This window comes from Chroicocephalus ridibundus, chromosome 8 (genome assembly GCF_963924245.1).
Source record: "Chroicocephalus ridibundus chromosome 8, bChrRid1.1, whole genome shotgun sequence".
Taxonomy (NCBI): Eukaryota; Metazoa; Chordata; class Aves; order Charadriiformes; family Laridae; genus Chroicocephalus; species Chroicocephalus ridibundus.
The window spans coordinates 21,373,912-21,390,273 of NC_086291.1; the positions used below are offsets into that span (position 1 = coordinate 21,373,912).

General features: G+C 42.1%; 1 protein-coding gene across 3 annotated transcripts in view; it reads left to right on the forward strand.

Moving 5' to 3' along the window:
* Window positions 1-5,039: 5,039 nt before the first annotated feature.
* PLPPR4 (phospholipid phosphatase related 4) overlaps window positions 5,040-16,362 on the forward strand; it is a 33,789-nt gene continuing 22,466 nt past the window's right edge. Inside the window, exons 1-2 of one of the 3 annotated variants that reach the window (XM_063343890.1) lie at window positions 5,737-5,874; window positions 6,455-6,520. Coding sequence is in view for 2 of the 3 variants with exons in the window: in XM_063343889.1 (XP_063199959.1) it covers window positions 5,167-5,244 (78 nt within the window). In the remaining variant the exon portion in view is untranslated. Of the gene's footprint in view, window positions 5,245-5,736; window positions 5,875-6,454; window positions 6,521-16,362 lie in introns of those variants that run through there. The other 2 variants (XM_063343889.1, XM_063343888.1) reach the window with 2 other exon arrangements.

Genomic DNA, 16,362 nt, shown 5'->3' on the forward strand with positions numbered 1-16,362 from the left:
CAAAATGCTATGTAGACATGTTCACAGGTAGTATTTAAAGCCACGGATTCAGAAGAATGATCCTAGCATGACTCATGCAAAATGTGCAAAATTAATTTTCTAGACCAAGCACTGCAGTGTACAAGGCAGCAGGAAAGCCAGGAATCATTCAGAATCATCTGCGACTTTAAAGCTGTGACCTATATCTAGTAGCCAAAGACAAGACATTAGAAGACAGAGCTTTACAGCAACAGGAGATTATTAGGCATAGTGGAGAAACAATTGCTTGATGCAATTACAACATCAAAGCAGAATTTAGCTCTCCCATCTGCACCATGGATCCCTTTTGTATGTTTTGAACTTGTTCCACTATGAATCTCCCAGTGCTGTCACATGCCATCTATCCAAGAGTGCTGTGTGCTGCTCACAGGGGAGCTACAGATGGGTTAAAGAGGAAAATTTTGCCCTAACATGAGAAAGTAAGGAAAAAATAATCTTTCACTTGCAAAAAGGTAATGCAAATGTTAATAATTAAGGGGATGCCCTTGATATCATTCAGCTATTCAATTTTGCTATATCCTTTCATTTTTTCCTTTCATCACATTTACCAGGTTTATATGTAGGGTACCTTGTTAAGATGCTAGAAAAGATACTGCCTTGTTGTCTGACATGGACTTTGTCCTGGGAGCCACCATTTTCTTCTCTCCAAGTAACAGACTATATTAAAGTAGTTGCAACAAAGATTAGAAAGCCCATGCATGATATATTTGTAAAAAATTAATTTTCTTATAACCACAACAATCTTTTAAAGGGATGACTGTAAAACAAACAATATCCTCTCACTTGCTCAGGGCAGATTTACTTATGGAATAACATGTGGATTCAATACATACAGCAAATTCCCCCAACCAGACATTTTCCTGAGGGACTGGGGGAAAAAAATAAATATATATATACACACACTGCTGCATTTCTGAATTCTGATACGGCAAGCAAAGCAGAACAAAAATCATCTGTCAGTTCCACACAGCAGAGCCCAGTTCCCATATGCCACCCTTTCTCCAAGAAGAGGATTACTGTTTTAATATGCTGAGTTCACATCACCTATTCCACGCTCATTGGGCAAAACAAAACCAAAAAATCCATCTATATGAAAGAGTTAAACCTGATCCATGCATAGAGTCACAAAAATTGCCTTTGTGCAGGGAAATTATGTGGTGACCAGGGAAAAGCAGGTTTTCTTAGGCTACTAAGCAACGGTAACTGCAACTGCAGCTGCGGCTGCAGCCTCTGGCAAAACTTCTGCTTGCTACAAACCCCCCAGTGCCACTGTCTGACCAGTAGATCTGCACAGCCACACACCCACAGGCCCTCAGCCAATTCTAATTCTTTCCCAAATTATTTGATCCTGCTTTTGCAAGGGGTTTCAGTGATATAGCACAGGTCCCTGCTTATGCGGTATGCTTTCTGTTCCCATGGAAGCTGTGAAACCACAGCCATTGCCTGTGTCCAGCACTCAGCAAAGCCTGCAGACTTTGCTGCAGAGGGAAGAGAGCACCTGGATAAAGAGATGATGACCTGCAGTCACGTTTTATACAGTGCAGCTTTGCCAACACACTAGACTATGCTGGAAAATAATTTCAGATCATGTTTTAATAACTGTAGCAGCTCAGCTGCTGTCTGCCTGAGAAGTGGAAAGAAAGGTGCTTTCTTCACCTAAAGAAGCTCCACTGATAATACTTCTTTGGGGGGGGCAAGGTTTTGTGTCAAGCTGAGCTCTTAAAAATCATCTTGGAATCACCTGGGGCACTCACTGTTGGCCAAGTTTTCTTTTTGTTGAAGGAAAAATACATCTCTTCTTAAAATCTTATTCCAGATGAGTCAGAAGAGGCCTATGCTTCAGATCTATAAATTTTATCTTTTAGTTCCCCAACTTCTTTAAAATTTTCCATGAACTCGATTGGTTTTACTGAAGCAAAGCATAAACAAACAGTTTTATGCTTTATGCCAACATGTTTCCATGACACTTTCCTATTACAGAGATTGCTTGAAGGTGGGTAAAAGAAGCTGTTGGCGTTAGTGCAGATCCTGTACATATGACTATCCTGCATATAGATAACAGGCATTCGTAAGTTATGCATCACCACGCTTTCTCGTAAGACTTTCTTGACTGAAATGGACAGGAGGCATTTTCTGAATTCTTTATCACCAACACATTTTCCTTTCGGAGACCATATAGATGAGACACTCATTTACACAAAAGCCATTTCACACCATTCTATTAAAGTTAAGGGAATTTAATAAGGATATAAATGTATGTTATACCCGTTCGAAGGCTGTTTATAGTTCTAGAGCACTCCAAAGAGCTTTTATGTAAACAGGAATCAATCCCATAATTTCTAATAACTAACTGTCAAAAGAGCTGAATGCAATAGCATTGGGGAACTTGCGTGTTTCCAGGTGTTAATATATAGACGAATCCCTCAGTCCAAAAGCCATATTATTATACCCAGCGAGGCATTTTTCTCTTTTTCTATCAATATTCATGTGCTTGAAAGAGGACACACAGGAACCCAAATGTCAGTCTTGAGAAGCAGAGAAGAAATATTCTTACTCCATTGTGTTAGTTCAGGACATAAGGTGCAAATGACTGCAGCCCTCTCTGGATACTGCCAGATGAAGAGAGATACAGAGCCTCCGCACAGAGTCTGTCAGGTGCTACACTCTGAGGCTCGGGCAGGTAAGGCAGAAGCTGGGAATGCATTGCTGGCAGCACAGCAAGGGTGAAATGATGAAGTGGCACCTTAGCTGCATCTTGGTCACTTCCTCCTGAGAAAGCAGTTGCTATAGCTGTCTCAACGGGGAGCAAGTGAAAGCCCAGAGAGAAGGGTGGGAAATGCACCCTAGCCATGTCCATATTTGCCCATCGGTATCACTGTTAGACTAGTGTGAGGCAGACTTGCCACACTCTGGGACCCAGGCATTGCCAATCCCTTTCCCCCTCTATTTGAATAGATAAAGGGCAGAAGTTCTTGTCAAGGTCTGTCACTGCCAAAAAAGTAATTGCTTCATTTCAGCTAAATCACATATAACCTCTTTCCTAACTCCCTCTACCAGTCTATTCACAAAATAGTGAGAAAAACAAACAAACAGAGAATTAACACAACTCTTCCTGGCCTTACAGCAGTCACACAAGTTGCATTGCATCCTTCCCACCAGACACTTATTGATAGTGAGAAGTTGTAGAATAGGGACTGGTTACTACCCTGTGTTTTACTGTACCTAACTATCACCGCTGCACTCTTAATTGGCCTTTAGGCAGTACAATAATAAAATACAACTAATAGTAGGGTTTTTGCCAGTTTCTGAAGTTATATCACGGTGGGAGTTTCTCAGTTCATTTTACCAGAGAAGCATCCTAACCTCCCTGTTCTTCCAGAATGAAGCAATCGTGTGAAACAGAGGCAAACAAAAGACTCTTGAGTAATTTTTAATGGTGTCTGCTAATGATTTTCAAGACAGACTCATGATTTCAGAACAAGCGAGGCTGATACACTAAATGCAACTCTAAGTGGCCATTGCTCATTAACCACTCTCCCCAATAATAGTTACATATTTGGTAGTAGCAAAGTCTTGCTATGGCTCCTCAACTGTTGCTATTTCACTTGGAATAACCTAGCAGCAAGGCTAACAAAAGGACTCTTTTTTACTTAAAGGCTAGACCACTGATGGGTAGGAACTACCACCAGATACCCCACACTGCCCAGAATAGTTTCCTGAAATTCATTGCTAATAGTTGGGCACAAACCTCCTCTGCTCACATCTCCTCTACTCCCAGAAACCCTCCTGGCCACCTCTGCTGCCTGTAGCCCCCCAACCTGCCCCTCACAGGAGTACCAATGAGTCCCCTGCAGCAGAAACCCTGGAAATCTTTCCTAACAGGATTAGGACAAGACTACGTGCTGGTATGGCAACACTTGCCACCTCTTGCAGCTCTGGCCGACTACAGATTTGCCTTCCACACCTGCCTGCAAGCATGGAGTACATTTTTGCTTTTACCCTCTTAAGAAACTTCTTCGCTTGTCTGTTCAGTGCAGAGCATGGACTGGCACATCCTCTGTGTGTAAATGAAAGGAGAACAGCTGGAAAAGAAAGGGGGCTAGTAAGAATCCTCACCCCCATTGCCATAGCACACCAGCTGCAGCTGCCAAAATACCAGCAACCATCTCATCAAGAACAACAGGTTATTTCCCATGTTCCCCCAAAAAAAGGAGGGACAGGAAATAAAGTATGACTGCTTGAGTCACACTTCTCTCCTTAAAGCTAAACACCACAATGCAAGAATAAGTTTACAAGCATAAGACAACCTTTGCAGACATTATTAGCATGCTACAAAAGAATGAAAATGCTACCTCATACAGAGAACTCCTGCAGGCCTTAACCAGGGTACTTCCCATTGACATCGACAGGAGCTTGCCTGAGAAAAGGCTGCAAACTTTGATCCATAAGTAGGATCTCAAAATAACACACTTCACCATGGGAACGATTGTTCAGGTTAATTCTGTTCTCTTTAAGATTGGAGCAGGAACTGCACCAGATCCTTCACAGATCAGAGAAATCACATTTCTCAGTATTGCACATGGGGTTAAAGAGCTCAGTTTTGCCCAGTCCCAGCCACACCACTGCCCCTGACTGGGGCTGGGGTGATCTGTCATTAGCAACTTGAGCTCAAAAAGAGTATACCTGCAAGAAAACACTGGCCACATAGGAATGGCATTCTCAAGGCCATTCTACTACTCCGTTTCAGAGAAAGACTTCCCAGAAACAAGATAAAAGCACCAAACTCCCCATGGACCGCCCTGTGCACCCTCATGCCCGCAGGGATCCCCCTCAGGCGTCTCAGTGTGCATTTACAAATCGCCTGCTGCAGCCAAAGTTTCATCCCCGGAGCTTCCCCTTCATCCCCGGTTGCTCCGACGCTCGGCAGAGCCCCGGCGCGAAGGAGTTAAGGCTGCCGGGACCCCCGCCGCCCGCACCCCCGCCGCCGAGCAGCCTCCTGACGTCAGCCCCGCGCACGGCGCAGGGCACGCGCAAGCGGGCGGCGGTGGCGGCCGGAGGAGACCCGCGGCGGGCGGCTGCCAGCGGCCGGGGGAGCGCGGGGCCGCCGCCCCGCAGCCCCCCGCCAGCATGTCCGCCAAGGAGCGGCAGAAGGGCAAAGTGACCAAGGACAGCGTCACCCTCCTGCCCTGCTTCTACTTCGTGGAGGTGAGTGGCGGTGTTCCCCCCCCGCCCTCGGGAGCGGCGGCGGGCGCGGGGAGCGGGGCGCCTCGGAGCCCCTCCGCGGGGAGGGAGCTCGCCTCGGCACTGGTTCCCCACTGCCTGATGCAAAATCCCTACGTGCCGCTTTGCCTTGGCGAAATCAGCATCGAAGCCCCCCATAAGAAGCAGACATAAATTAACCTCTTCCTTGCAGTCTTTTCAAGTGGGAATTATTTCTACGAATTATTCAGAAAATGAAAGCGTTGCTCAACTAAATCATGCTATGTGCACAGGAACCTCTCGGGAGGAAGACATGTTTCAAGAAGGGCTGGCTTCTAGGCAAATGCTGCTTGCGGTGCTTTGGCGGAATAAAAATCACGTTCATAAGGGAATGCTTAGGAAAATAGAAATGTTCTCAAAATGATAATCAGTGGTATGTTTTTACTGACTCCTGGATTACGTGCTTCCTCTAACAGAGCTAAAAGTGTCTGTTTTGAAAATGGAACGAGGTTCTCGGCACATCTTAAAGAGCAAAACCTGCTATGGCTGCTCCGCTGGTAGCAGGTGGAGTTGCAGAGGCACTCGCTGCTTGGTGTGTCGCTTGGAGGCATTCAGCCCCCCAGAAAGCACAGTCACGTATGTACTTGTATAAGATCACGAGTAGAAACAGTTTAGGCTTAAGGAGATTTGTGTGATGTCAATTTGTTTAATGGCACAGCAGTAAGTAAGTAAAAATGTTTTATGGATTGAGCAGTTTTTCAGGTGACCCCACTGACAGGGGAGTGACTGAGGCACTTTGAGGCACCACGTAACTTACTTCTGAGAGAGACAGTGAAAATAACATGAAGATCAAATCTGAGATCAAATATGAGAAAGAACTTCTTTACGGTGAGGGTGACAGAGCACTGGAACAGGCTGCCCAGGGAGGTTGTGGAGTCCCCTTCTCTGGAGACTTGCAAGACCCGCCTGGATGCAGCCCTGAGTAATGTGCTCTGGGCAATCCTGCGTTAGCAGGGGAGTTGGACTAGATGATCTCTAGAGGTCCCTTCCAACTCTGAAATTCTGTGATTCCGTGAACTTAATGGTAAAATATGGTGTAAGTTAACTGTAATTTGTATGCTAAATAAAGGCATAAAATTATATACAATACTTAATGTATAAAATATTAAAATATAAGCACTGGGTAAAATATAAAGCAAAAATTATTTTCTTTCAGGTGCACCTGAAGGACTTTGGAGGTTCTCTGGGAGGCAGAAGGGGTCAGGTTGAGAAAGGATTTTAGGTAATAGCAGAGTGTCTCTGTCCCTTGTGCTCCCTAAGCACCTGGACACAGTCAGGAGCTAACCCAAAGTAAGCTGCACCAACTGGAAAGTTTTGCAGAGGCTGGTTATATGGAACCATCAGATGCAGCCTATCAATGTAATCAGGCCTGCTCAAGAAAAGCCCTTTGATGGAAGGCACTTGCCATGTCATATATCTTATGTTAGCCTTGTATAGGAGGGAGAGGTCAAGCTTGGAGAAGCCCCTAAAGACAGATAGGGGCTTCCTCACTCTGTGCTATCTCTGGGAGTCCAAAAAGGATGGGAGATTGCTGGACCTCAGCTTGGGCATAACTCTCTTGCAAGACACGATGTAGAGATCCTGCGAGACACTACAGAGCTGTGCTGTTTGGTGGGCTGTGCTTTGGCCTGCAGCAAGATGGGATGAAATACAGAGCAGCAGCACAAAATGTGTGCATGCTGCTCAAAAGAGTTGCCTTATATAATATTAATTGCATACTTATAGTTCCTTCAGAAGCTCCCTGTAGCTGTTAAAGGAATAAGGCAAAAGATTTTGCGAGCAATGAAGAACTTCAACTGAGCTCTGTGTGCAGGTCCCACAAGAAGCAGGCGAGTTCTCCACTCTGGTGTGGACTCCTAACACCTTCAGCAAGTCATTTACAAGCTAGATCTAAAAAGAGGTAGAGATGTCTTCAACACCCAGCTGCTCTGAGAGGGAGTTAGAATGGTCTCCTAATGAACTTTTAGGATTTCTATGTTAGTCACAGGAGCAGAGTCTAGAGCCTGTGCAAGCCCTTCTCCCCCAGGAGCGAGTGCTAATGATTGAACTGCAGACTTAGGGCCCCTGTTGAACCAATGAACACATAGGTATTCCATACAAGTAAAACCAACATCAAGAGAAAAAACTGACTACAATACACCTGAGCCTAAACGTTGATTAGGAAACTCTTTGGTGAGTTATTAGCCCTCCCCCATTACACAGCAGGAGGATCTGAAACCATTTCCCACATTTTAGTTGAGTACTCAAATCACTTGAGTGAAAGGGTGACAATTCATATCATATTTAGAAAGAAACACTTACCTTGTGCTACTGGTGTACACCCACCCTGCATTTACCCACACACGCGCTAATTCTGATCAGACTAATGAGAATGCCTTTCTAGAGCTCTGTAGCACAGGCAGGTGCCAGCACTTCAACAGCATCAGAAAAAGGAAATGATGGCTTAGATTCTTCCGCTGTGGTTGGCTCAAGGAGAGCCAAAGATTTGAGTTGTTCCTCATAAAGAGGGATTTAATCAAAGATAATTTAATTGCAATGAGAAGTTTGCACATGTAAGGGACAGAGGAGTCACCCAGTGTGGATTTCCTTTGTAAGCAGGAGGTAAGTTCCTAATGCGATCCAACAGCCAACTGCTTAAAAACAAAACTTACCCAATTTAATTAAGGGTCTCTGACTTTTAAAGCTTTTAATGTCATGAATGGTGGTTGAATGGATGATGGGAAACAGGCTTTCAGCCTCTTTCCTCTGAATGCTGTCTATTCTTTTATGGGTTTTTTTCTTCTGCCACTCACTTTAATTTTCCCTGTCCCATGCATAGTCCCTCCCTACCCTGAATTGCAATAAAAAAAAGATAGCACATTAGGTTTCCACCTTCAAAGAAGAAAATTGGGGTTTTCTGTCATCCATTTTACATCAAGATTTAGGAGGTGTAGGCCAAAGGAAAAGCAGACTGTTTTGAAAATACATTACAAAAAAGTGCTGCTTTTTCTCTCAAACACTACACAAAAGGAAAGAGATGGAAAAAAGAATGTTGGGTCAAGGAGAAAGTCAAAATTCCAAAGAGATAGGAAAGGGATGCATTTATGTTACAGAAACAAAATATACAGTTAAAGAATGAAAAAAATATCTGTAACAACTTACATAATTCAGGCATGCGGAATGAGTAAAGACAGGTTCTCTACTTCAGAAGGACCTTACCTTTAGAAATAGCAGCAAACAAATACAGTTCTGACACTTAGGGTTTTCTGCTATTAATTTCCTTAAGAACGTGTTATGAATGAGACTTAACTCCTGTAAATGAATGTGTTTGCTGGCAGCAACTTTCAGGATTGGATAAAATATGATTACATAGAGTGTATGTGGGCCAACTGATGGTTAACTTCAAAAGAAATACTCTGGGCCTGATGTTGGTTTCAGTCTAATTTAAGAATAATTCCAATTAGCAAATTTTACCAACAACAGAGTTAAAACATAAGACCAATATGCCCCTTTTAAGACTGTTGTTATTGCTACAGCTATTCTTCATTTGCACAGGAAAAGCAAAAGGGGAGTCAGGCTACAGCTTTGGAAGACAGAAATGAAAAGGCAGTAAAATGAAGAGATGGAACTTCTAAAAAATGTGGATGGCTCATTATCTAAAAACATCAGAGGCAAACAAATGTGTATTACGAAATAAATCTTAACACATTTTTAATTACCTGTTTTCAAGTTTCATGATTCATAACAGGAAATAACTTGATCATTTATCGTATGTATCATAAGAATGTTTTAGAGGTTATTTTAAAGCACTGGTAATACTTCTGCTTAGGAGAGCCTCTGATCAGGGGCTCCTGAGAGCTGAATAGTTTTAGATTGCCTTGTGCGCCACGCTCAGCTGAAGCACATGGTAATTGGCACTGCCAGGCAGTTTGGCCTGTTTCAGTCCTAATTATGCTTGTGGCATTTTAGGGTTCTGTAGACTGTATGGGTTATCTGAGCTTCATTTGCATAGCTGAGAAAGACAAAACTTGCCATGAAAATTCATAGTCCCTCTGGTCTAGGGGGAATTGGTTTTCATGGTAAAAAGTCTACATGCCTCTGGGAGACACTGAAAATTAGTATTCCCAGAATAAGTTTTGCTTTTTGTTAACTGACTTTCTTTTCAGCGTATGTCAGAGCACATCATAAGTGTATTCACTTACAGAAGAAATACAGATGTCTTGCATTTTAATATGAATCTGGAAAACTTCCAGGGTTATGTAGTTTCTGTTCCTGGCAGAATGGTCACACTTTAGAGGCAGGACAGACAGATACGTTTCTTCTTGATGAAGGAAAAAGACTGTCTTTCTCCATGCTATCCCGCTTCAAAAACTCCTGGTTTAAATTCTGGTTTTGCAGAAGTCGCTATGAATTTTGCCTTGAACTTCAGTGGCACTATTTCTTCATCCTGTGCCCCATATGTGGGAAGGTGGTGTCAATCTGAATGACTTGATGCACTTATTCTCCAGCTACATTGTGTTCCTGTGGCACAGTCTTCCTCTGATGGATGCTTAACTTACATTGACTAAAATTGGAGATGTTTCAGACAATGTCCCTTGCACAGTTAATTTTTTTCCCTACATTGTCTTCTAGACTCTTGTGTATGATGCATGCATACAGATACAGGCACCTTCTTTTTGCGGAGCACAGTCAGGAGGCAATCATGCCAGACTTGTTTGGAAACACTTCTTTCAGTACTGGAAGACCACTTACTTTTCTTGTTCCCCAAAGGAGCTGGAATTCTCACCAGCAGAAAGCACAGAGATCTGTTATCATTGTAGGACTCCAGACTGCAGAACGCAGGAGGTCGTCAGCTTCCATTGAAATAACTGCATGTAGAGAATGTTCACTGTCTCAGCACCAGATGCTTTATTTCCTTTTGTTTCTAACATACATGGACAGAGCTAGGTTTGAAACATCAAATGTTTGTACCCATCACTTGGTAGCTCAGTGCCACTTCTCAGTCACATCTGGAATTTTTTTTTCAGCTATTCCACCATGCATGACCCACCACATTTAAATTATGCACTTTGTCACCTACCAGTCATGTACAGGTGTGACTGCAAAAGACATAAAAAGCCAAAGGAGTGCAGTGATTAGAATAAGAGTAGAGGGAGAATAGACTATAGGGCTAAATCTTTCTTCCTAAGAACAGGATGTTTTGGCCTAGTGTAAGAGTTAACTACACTGCTGTGTCTTAGAGGCAAAGCGTAGTCACATTTATCTCTAGATAGGTTTTCTGTTATGCTTAAATTAGCCTTGGGGGGGTGAACCAACAAAAAACCCCAACTGTAGAAGATGAAATTCTCCCCATACTGTGGAAGTAGCATAATGCTTTCCAAATATATTGCTTTTTCTCTCAAAAGAGTCAACCATGTGTGAGGGGAGAGGAAGAAGGAGAAATACACTTAACAGTCTGCTTATTGAGCTGACCTTGTCATGTGGCTGACTCACAGAGGATGGATGTCAGATTTGTTTATAACAGTGCATTAGAGATCAGCATCCCCAAAATATTAAGAGGCTATCTGAGGCCTGAGGAGGCTGCTATGCATTCAAAGCAGCTATGTAATTCATTGGCTAAGTCATCAATGTTACGACCTCTGCGTCACTTCTGTGCTTACAGATGAGCCATACAGCCTGCATACTACCAGCTTTGAGCTCTGATGAGTGTCAGGCCTGTGACAGGGCTGTCCTGGGAAAGAAAAATGCAAATGCCACATGTTAGATCTCCTTCTGTGCTTGGCTACTTGCTTGGCAAGTACAGAGTTTGAGCAATTAATAGTGAAAGAAAGCCCTGCCCCCTTTTCAGTCCTACACTGTCCTAATATCCCAGTAGTAAAAGGAGGCCTGAAAATGTTAGAAATTAAAGGACACTCCTTTTTCCAAATGATTACCTCTTCCAAAAGTAGAAAGAAATTACACCCCTCTCTGGGATTTTCTTCTATAATTGTTAAAGATCTGTTACTCTGCAGCCAAAATTAATAAAGAACAGCCTGTTGTGGAACCTCATGTACACAGGAGCTGAGCTGTTTCAAACGCTGAATCTTGATTGATGATGTTGTCACTTAAAAGTTCAATTTATGGGGAGTTCAGATGTGGCAAAACAGCGTGGGAGTAAGCCACTGGAGAAGGGCTGGCACCCACAGAATTTTTTTTTTTTTAATGTATGTCAACCAGTGTGTTTTAGAGAGTAGAATGAATTGTAGTACTGTGTAGGGATTGGCAGCTTTGTCCCCTAGAGATGGGGTTTTCAAGGAAACTTCTAGCTGAAGTTTGGTAACACTCTGACCCGAAAACAACCGCCTTTTTTTGAAGTGTTGCTGTTCTTGATTTACCATAACCTTGCAGCAGGAGCATAAAAGAAGTTTCATGATCAACAGTATATGTAATATCCTAAATCTCATTGTTTGTAGTTATTCATTGGTTGTAACTAATCATTAATTTCATCAATAATAATAATTAATCATAATTAATATAATGAATCATCAATTACATTTGAAGTCACAGTGGATGGAAATGCATTCATGGTGGTTTTTGTGTTGTAAAATTTCTGCCTAAGGATTTGCTTTCTATTTAAGCACATATACTTAATTAAATTGAAATATTTTAAAGGTGTTTTTGGATTATTCCTGTATGAGAATATTTTTGTTAAACAATTCTTGTCACTTTCTCTCTGTATAATGGCTGCTTCATGTACATTTATAAAAAAAGAGAAAGAAGCACTTTTTAGGATTATCATGCATTCAGCATGACTTTAAGATTTCTGAAATAACTAGGAATTTTATCACTGATGTATCACCTCTATTTTTGGTCTTACACATACTGAGAGGTTTTCTATTAAGATTTGGCAAAAGATCAAGAGGTTTGAGGAGTTGCACAAAGATATCTGTTGTATTTCTAAAGCTAGACTCTAATTGGCAGTCACTGAACAATTCAATTAAACTCTGAAATCAATGCTGGAAATAAGGATAATTTAATAATAATAATCTCAATGATACCTGAGATTTGAAATTAAACTGTGAGTTGAAATTAAATCCAATAGTGTTAAATCTAGGAGGAGAAAGACCATCGTATCATGTCACTCCAATTAGTTTCCACAAAACTTAGACAATGGTGAGGTAAAACTCCTTTAGAGAAAAGACCGGTCCCTTACAGCTTTGGGCCAGATGAAATCCAGATCCAAAACATGGACAAGATGCGTCAAAAACTTGAGTTCAGAGAGCTTTATACAGATGCAAATTTTAAACTTCTGAAAAGCCTGAACACCCTCTCTTGTAAGCCTGAGGCATTTCAGATTTGAGTTTAGAACATAAAAAAATCTATCAGGTCAAGCAAGTCGCCTGCTCTTAAGCCATCCTGTGCTTAGTACCATCTCTTCAAAAGTCCTCATGACAGTCCTGTTTGCAATGCATTTGAGCTTGTGCTTGGTCTTAATCCCAGCCCTGCACAGCAGTCTGACTGATGGTGAAGGTACTGCACTCCTGTACCTGAGCAGAAGCCATGGTGAGGAGCCCATCAGTTCTCAAAAACAAGAGAAAATGGCAGAATTTGGGCTGATACCATTTTTTCTTCCTTACCTATTTCTGGAAGGTATTCAATCATAGTCATGACCTCAGTATTCATTCCTGTCTGGATAGAAGAGACCTGTCCTCCATCCGTTCTCTCCTCCTGTCTTTTGTGAATCTCACAGCAAAGTACAACAGGACAACAGCCAGGGCGGTTGAAAGCTGCAATTGCTGTTAGTAGTGGGCTAAGAATAGGAATACCTTGTCTCCTCCAACCCACCGCAGCCCTTTTTTTTGTCTCATCCATCTGTTGTTGCCTTGTCATTTAGACCATGAATTCTCTGGCACAAAGACTGACATTTAGGATACATTTTAATAGAATCTTCCACAATGCTACAGCCTTGCAGTGCTAACACAACATAGTTATTAAATAGACCGTCCTTCTCCCAAGCACTTAGCTGGTATTTTTTCCATGACGACAAACCAGTGGCATCCATTAGCTATCTTTCTGAGGCAATCCTGTTTATTTACTTGATTGCTTACAAAGATTCCCCAATTCCCAGAAAATAAGAGAAACACCAGGATGCAGCTCCTGTGTTCAGGAACTTCTTGCTTGCTGTGGAAGGGCTGCAGAACGACCTAAGGATCTAAGAATTTATTGGCCATCCAAGTGTAAAAATTATTTACGAAATATAAAAGGTCCAAATAGCGTATCAGGCATCCCTTAATCCCTTTTCACAGGTGGGCTAGTCATATTATCTTTATTCTGCATCTGGCTAATCATGTCTTGACTTCCTTGGAGAGCTACATACATACTGCTTCTCTGTTTTCTGCCTATCTTTTATACACGCAGGTAAAACTAATCAATTCCACAGCCTTTGTATTTAGATCCAGTCTCAAGAAAAATCACTCAAGTCATTCTGGCCAGCACACTGAGCCGTGACTTCAATGTATTTAACTGTAATTACAAGAGACACATTTCATTTTTCCCCCCACTTAGCCTGACTGAAATATAACCCAGGCTAATCACTTTTGTAAACCATATTTAAAGAGTGTCTGCTGGTAACTGCCCAAACAGCCTAATAGAACAGTACCACAGGATCTGGATATGAGTTCACAATAAGGAGAAATGCCTGTAGCGCATTTTAGCAAAGCAAGGAGAGGTCACATAACTGCAACCTACAAAACGGGTTCATAGAATCATAGGATGGTTTAGGTTGGAAGGGACTTTAAAGATCATCTAGTTCCAATGCCCCTGGCCATGGGCAGGGACACCTCCCACAGGATCGGGCTGCTAAATGCCCCATCCAGCCTGGCCTTGAACACTTCCAGGGATGGGGCATCCACAACTTCTCTGGACAACCTGTTCATGCCGTTGCGTATGTGACACGCTCATAAAGCCCATGGATTTTAAGATGTTATTCTCCTGAAGGTAAATATGGACTCTCTGCTTAGTTAAGTGCTGTCACAAGAGTTAGATATATACCAGTGTACAGTTTTAGAGAAAGGGAATTTAGAGAAGTTACTACTTCCCTACTAGAGAGTTTTGAATTATGTATGTATCCAGTTGCATATTCTTTCAAGGTAAGAGAGAAATGGGGGGGGGGGGGGGGGCGGGGCAGAAATAAGTGTGTGCTTATTTGTTGCTTTTCTTTTTGGTTTGAGCCTCACTGTCTCCATAGTGTCATTTAGGAAACCATCAATAATATCCGATTGCTACTGACTTGCCTGTAACACTTGCAGAGAGAATGTCATTTTAGTGAAGCTTTGTTTGTTTGCAAATTCTCCAAGGAGAGGGAGCACCCTGAATTTGAAATTTAGAGGTCTGCAGAGACCCTGTGGAATAGTAAAGTTAAAGGTACTACATTTTAACTCAAGAGCAAGAAGTTTAGTGTTTCTTTCAAAGCAACAGGGTTTGTGCCTGGTGGAAGGCCGGAGACAAAAGTCAGCGCCCCAGATGCTGACCTGTCCAAAGGACAACCTTGTGCTATTTATGGTTCAATCCACTCCAATAAGACTTTCCTCCTAAGGCGTGGCCTTACACTGCCCCATTTCCAAGACCTCTGCTGTCATACCAGACCTGTATTCCTGCATTACAGATGGCACAATACAGGGTAAGAGATGGGGCGTATGCTGGTACTGGAGACCTCAAGGCTATAAACAACTCGCCCAATGGTCAGATAAAGAAATGCAGAACTGCAGCTCGCAAAACTGATTTTAGGGGTAAAAAAGAGTACAGAGAACAAGTATCCAATATACGTAAACTATGCCACATATAGTAAATTGGAATATAATGTGAAAAGACAGACCAAAAGAGAAAGAGGAGGGTGTAAAAGCGTATTAGCGAACACAAAAATGAACCCAAGTGGTTCCTACAGTGAGGAAGAATTGCCATCAACATCATACTGGTCCTGACAAAGGATTTGGGATGCGCTCTTTTTATACAGAATAACTAGTTGTTACTACTAGATATATATATATATAAATCATGCAGTGTTGTACCACACAAAGATATGTGAAAGTAAAACAAACTAGGCATAGCCTAATTTCTCAGGTCATTAGAAAAACTGCTGTTACAATTAAACCAAATAAAAACAAAGTTCCAGGCAGCTCAAGACAAGTACAGACAAAGCACGTTTGACAAGCCCCAGTCCTGAGTCCTTGCAAACTCAGTAAAAAATCTTGCGGCTTGTTAGTAGCAATGACAACACTGTATGTAGCGGGCTACAGCTCTACAGGTTCCTCATTTCATGCATTTGAAGCCATGGAAAATTAATTATAGGGTAATTTAACAGAAGTGTTTCCATCTACTTTGGGGTGGCCCAGCAAGTTTGGGCCTGGTGGCTAAGAGATAGCCAACTTGTGGGGTTTGGGCAGGACCAGCATGGCTTCCATGCATAGGTTATATCATATGACCAGCAACAAATGGGGCTGTCACTGTGGGTCCTGGATAATCTTAATCCTCACAAGTAAACCAGGAGCACCCCAAAACAGCCTCAGGAGCAATCACATGATGTCCCACAGAAGTGCGCAACCTGAACAGCTGTCTCCTGCCTCTGAACTCCTCTCACAGCCATCTCTTCTTTCATTTCTGTGCAATATATGACAATACGTGTTGTGGCTCTTGTCCAGGAGGAAGATTTGTTACATATCCCATCAGTTCAGAGAAGTTATTGTGCTATTGAATGCTCTTTTGGTTTGGCCTGCACTATGTAACAAACAGGAGGTTTTCACCTTTTATTTTTCTTCTTACAAGATATCTAGGTATTTACATCCTTGTTGAGCTCTTGGGAATGGAGATCATCTTTTCTCATGCTTCCTAGCTCAATACAGCAAAATCTTTTTAAATATGAATAACATTAATTATTATTAATAGCAAAGTCCTATGGCTTAATAAAGGCTCTTAACTTACAGTTTAAGAAAACAAAAGGATGAAAAAGAAAAAAATCTTTTAAAAAAAAAAAAAATTAACCCCAAATCAAACCTTTTCGGCAGCTATGCTGATTATGGTCCTGACTTTAAGACTCTGAGACAAACAGAG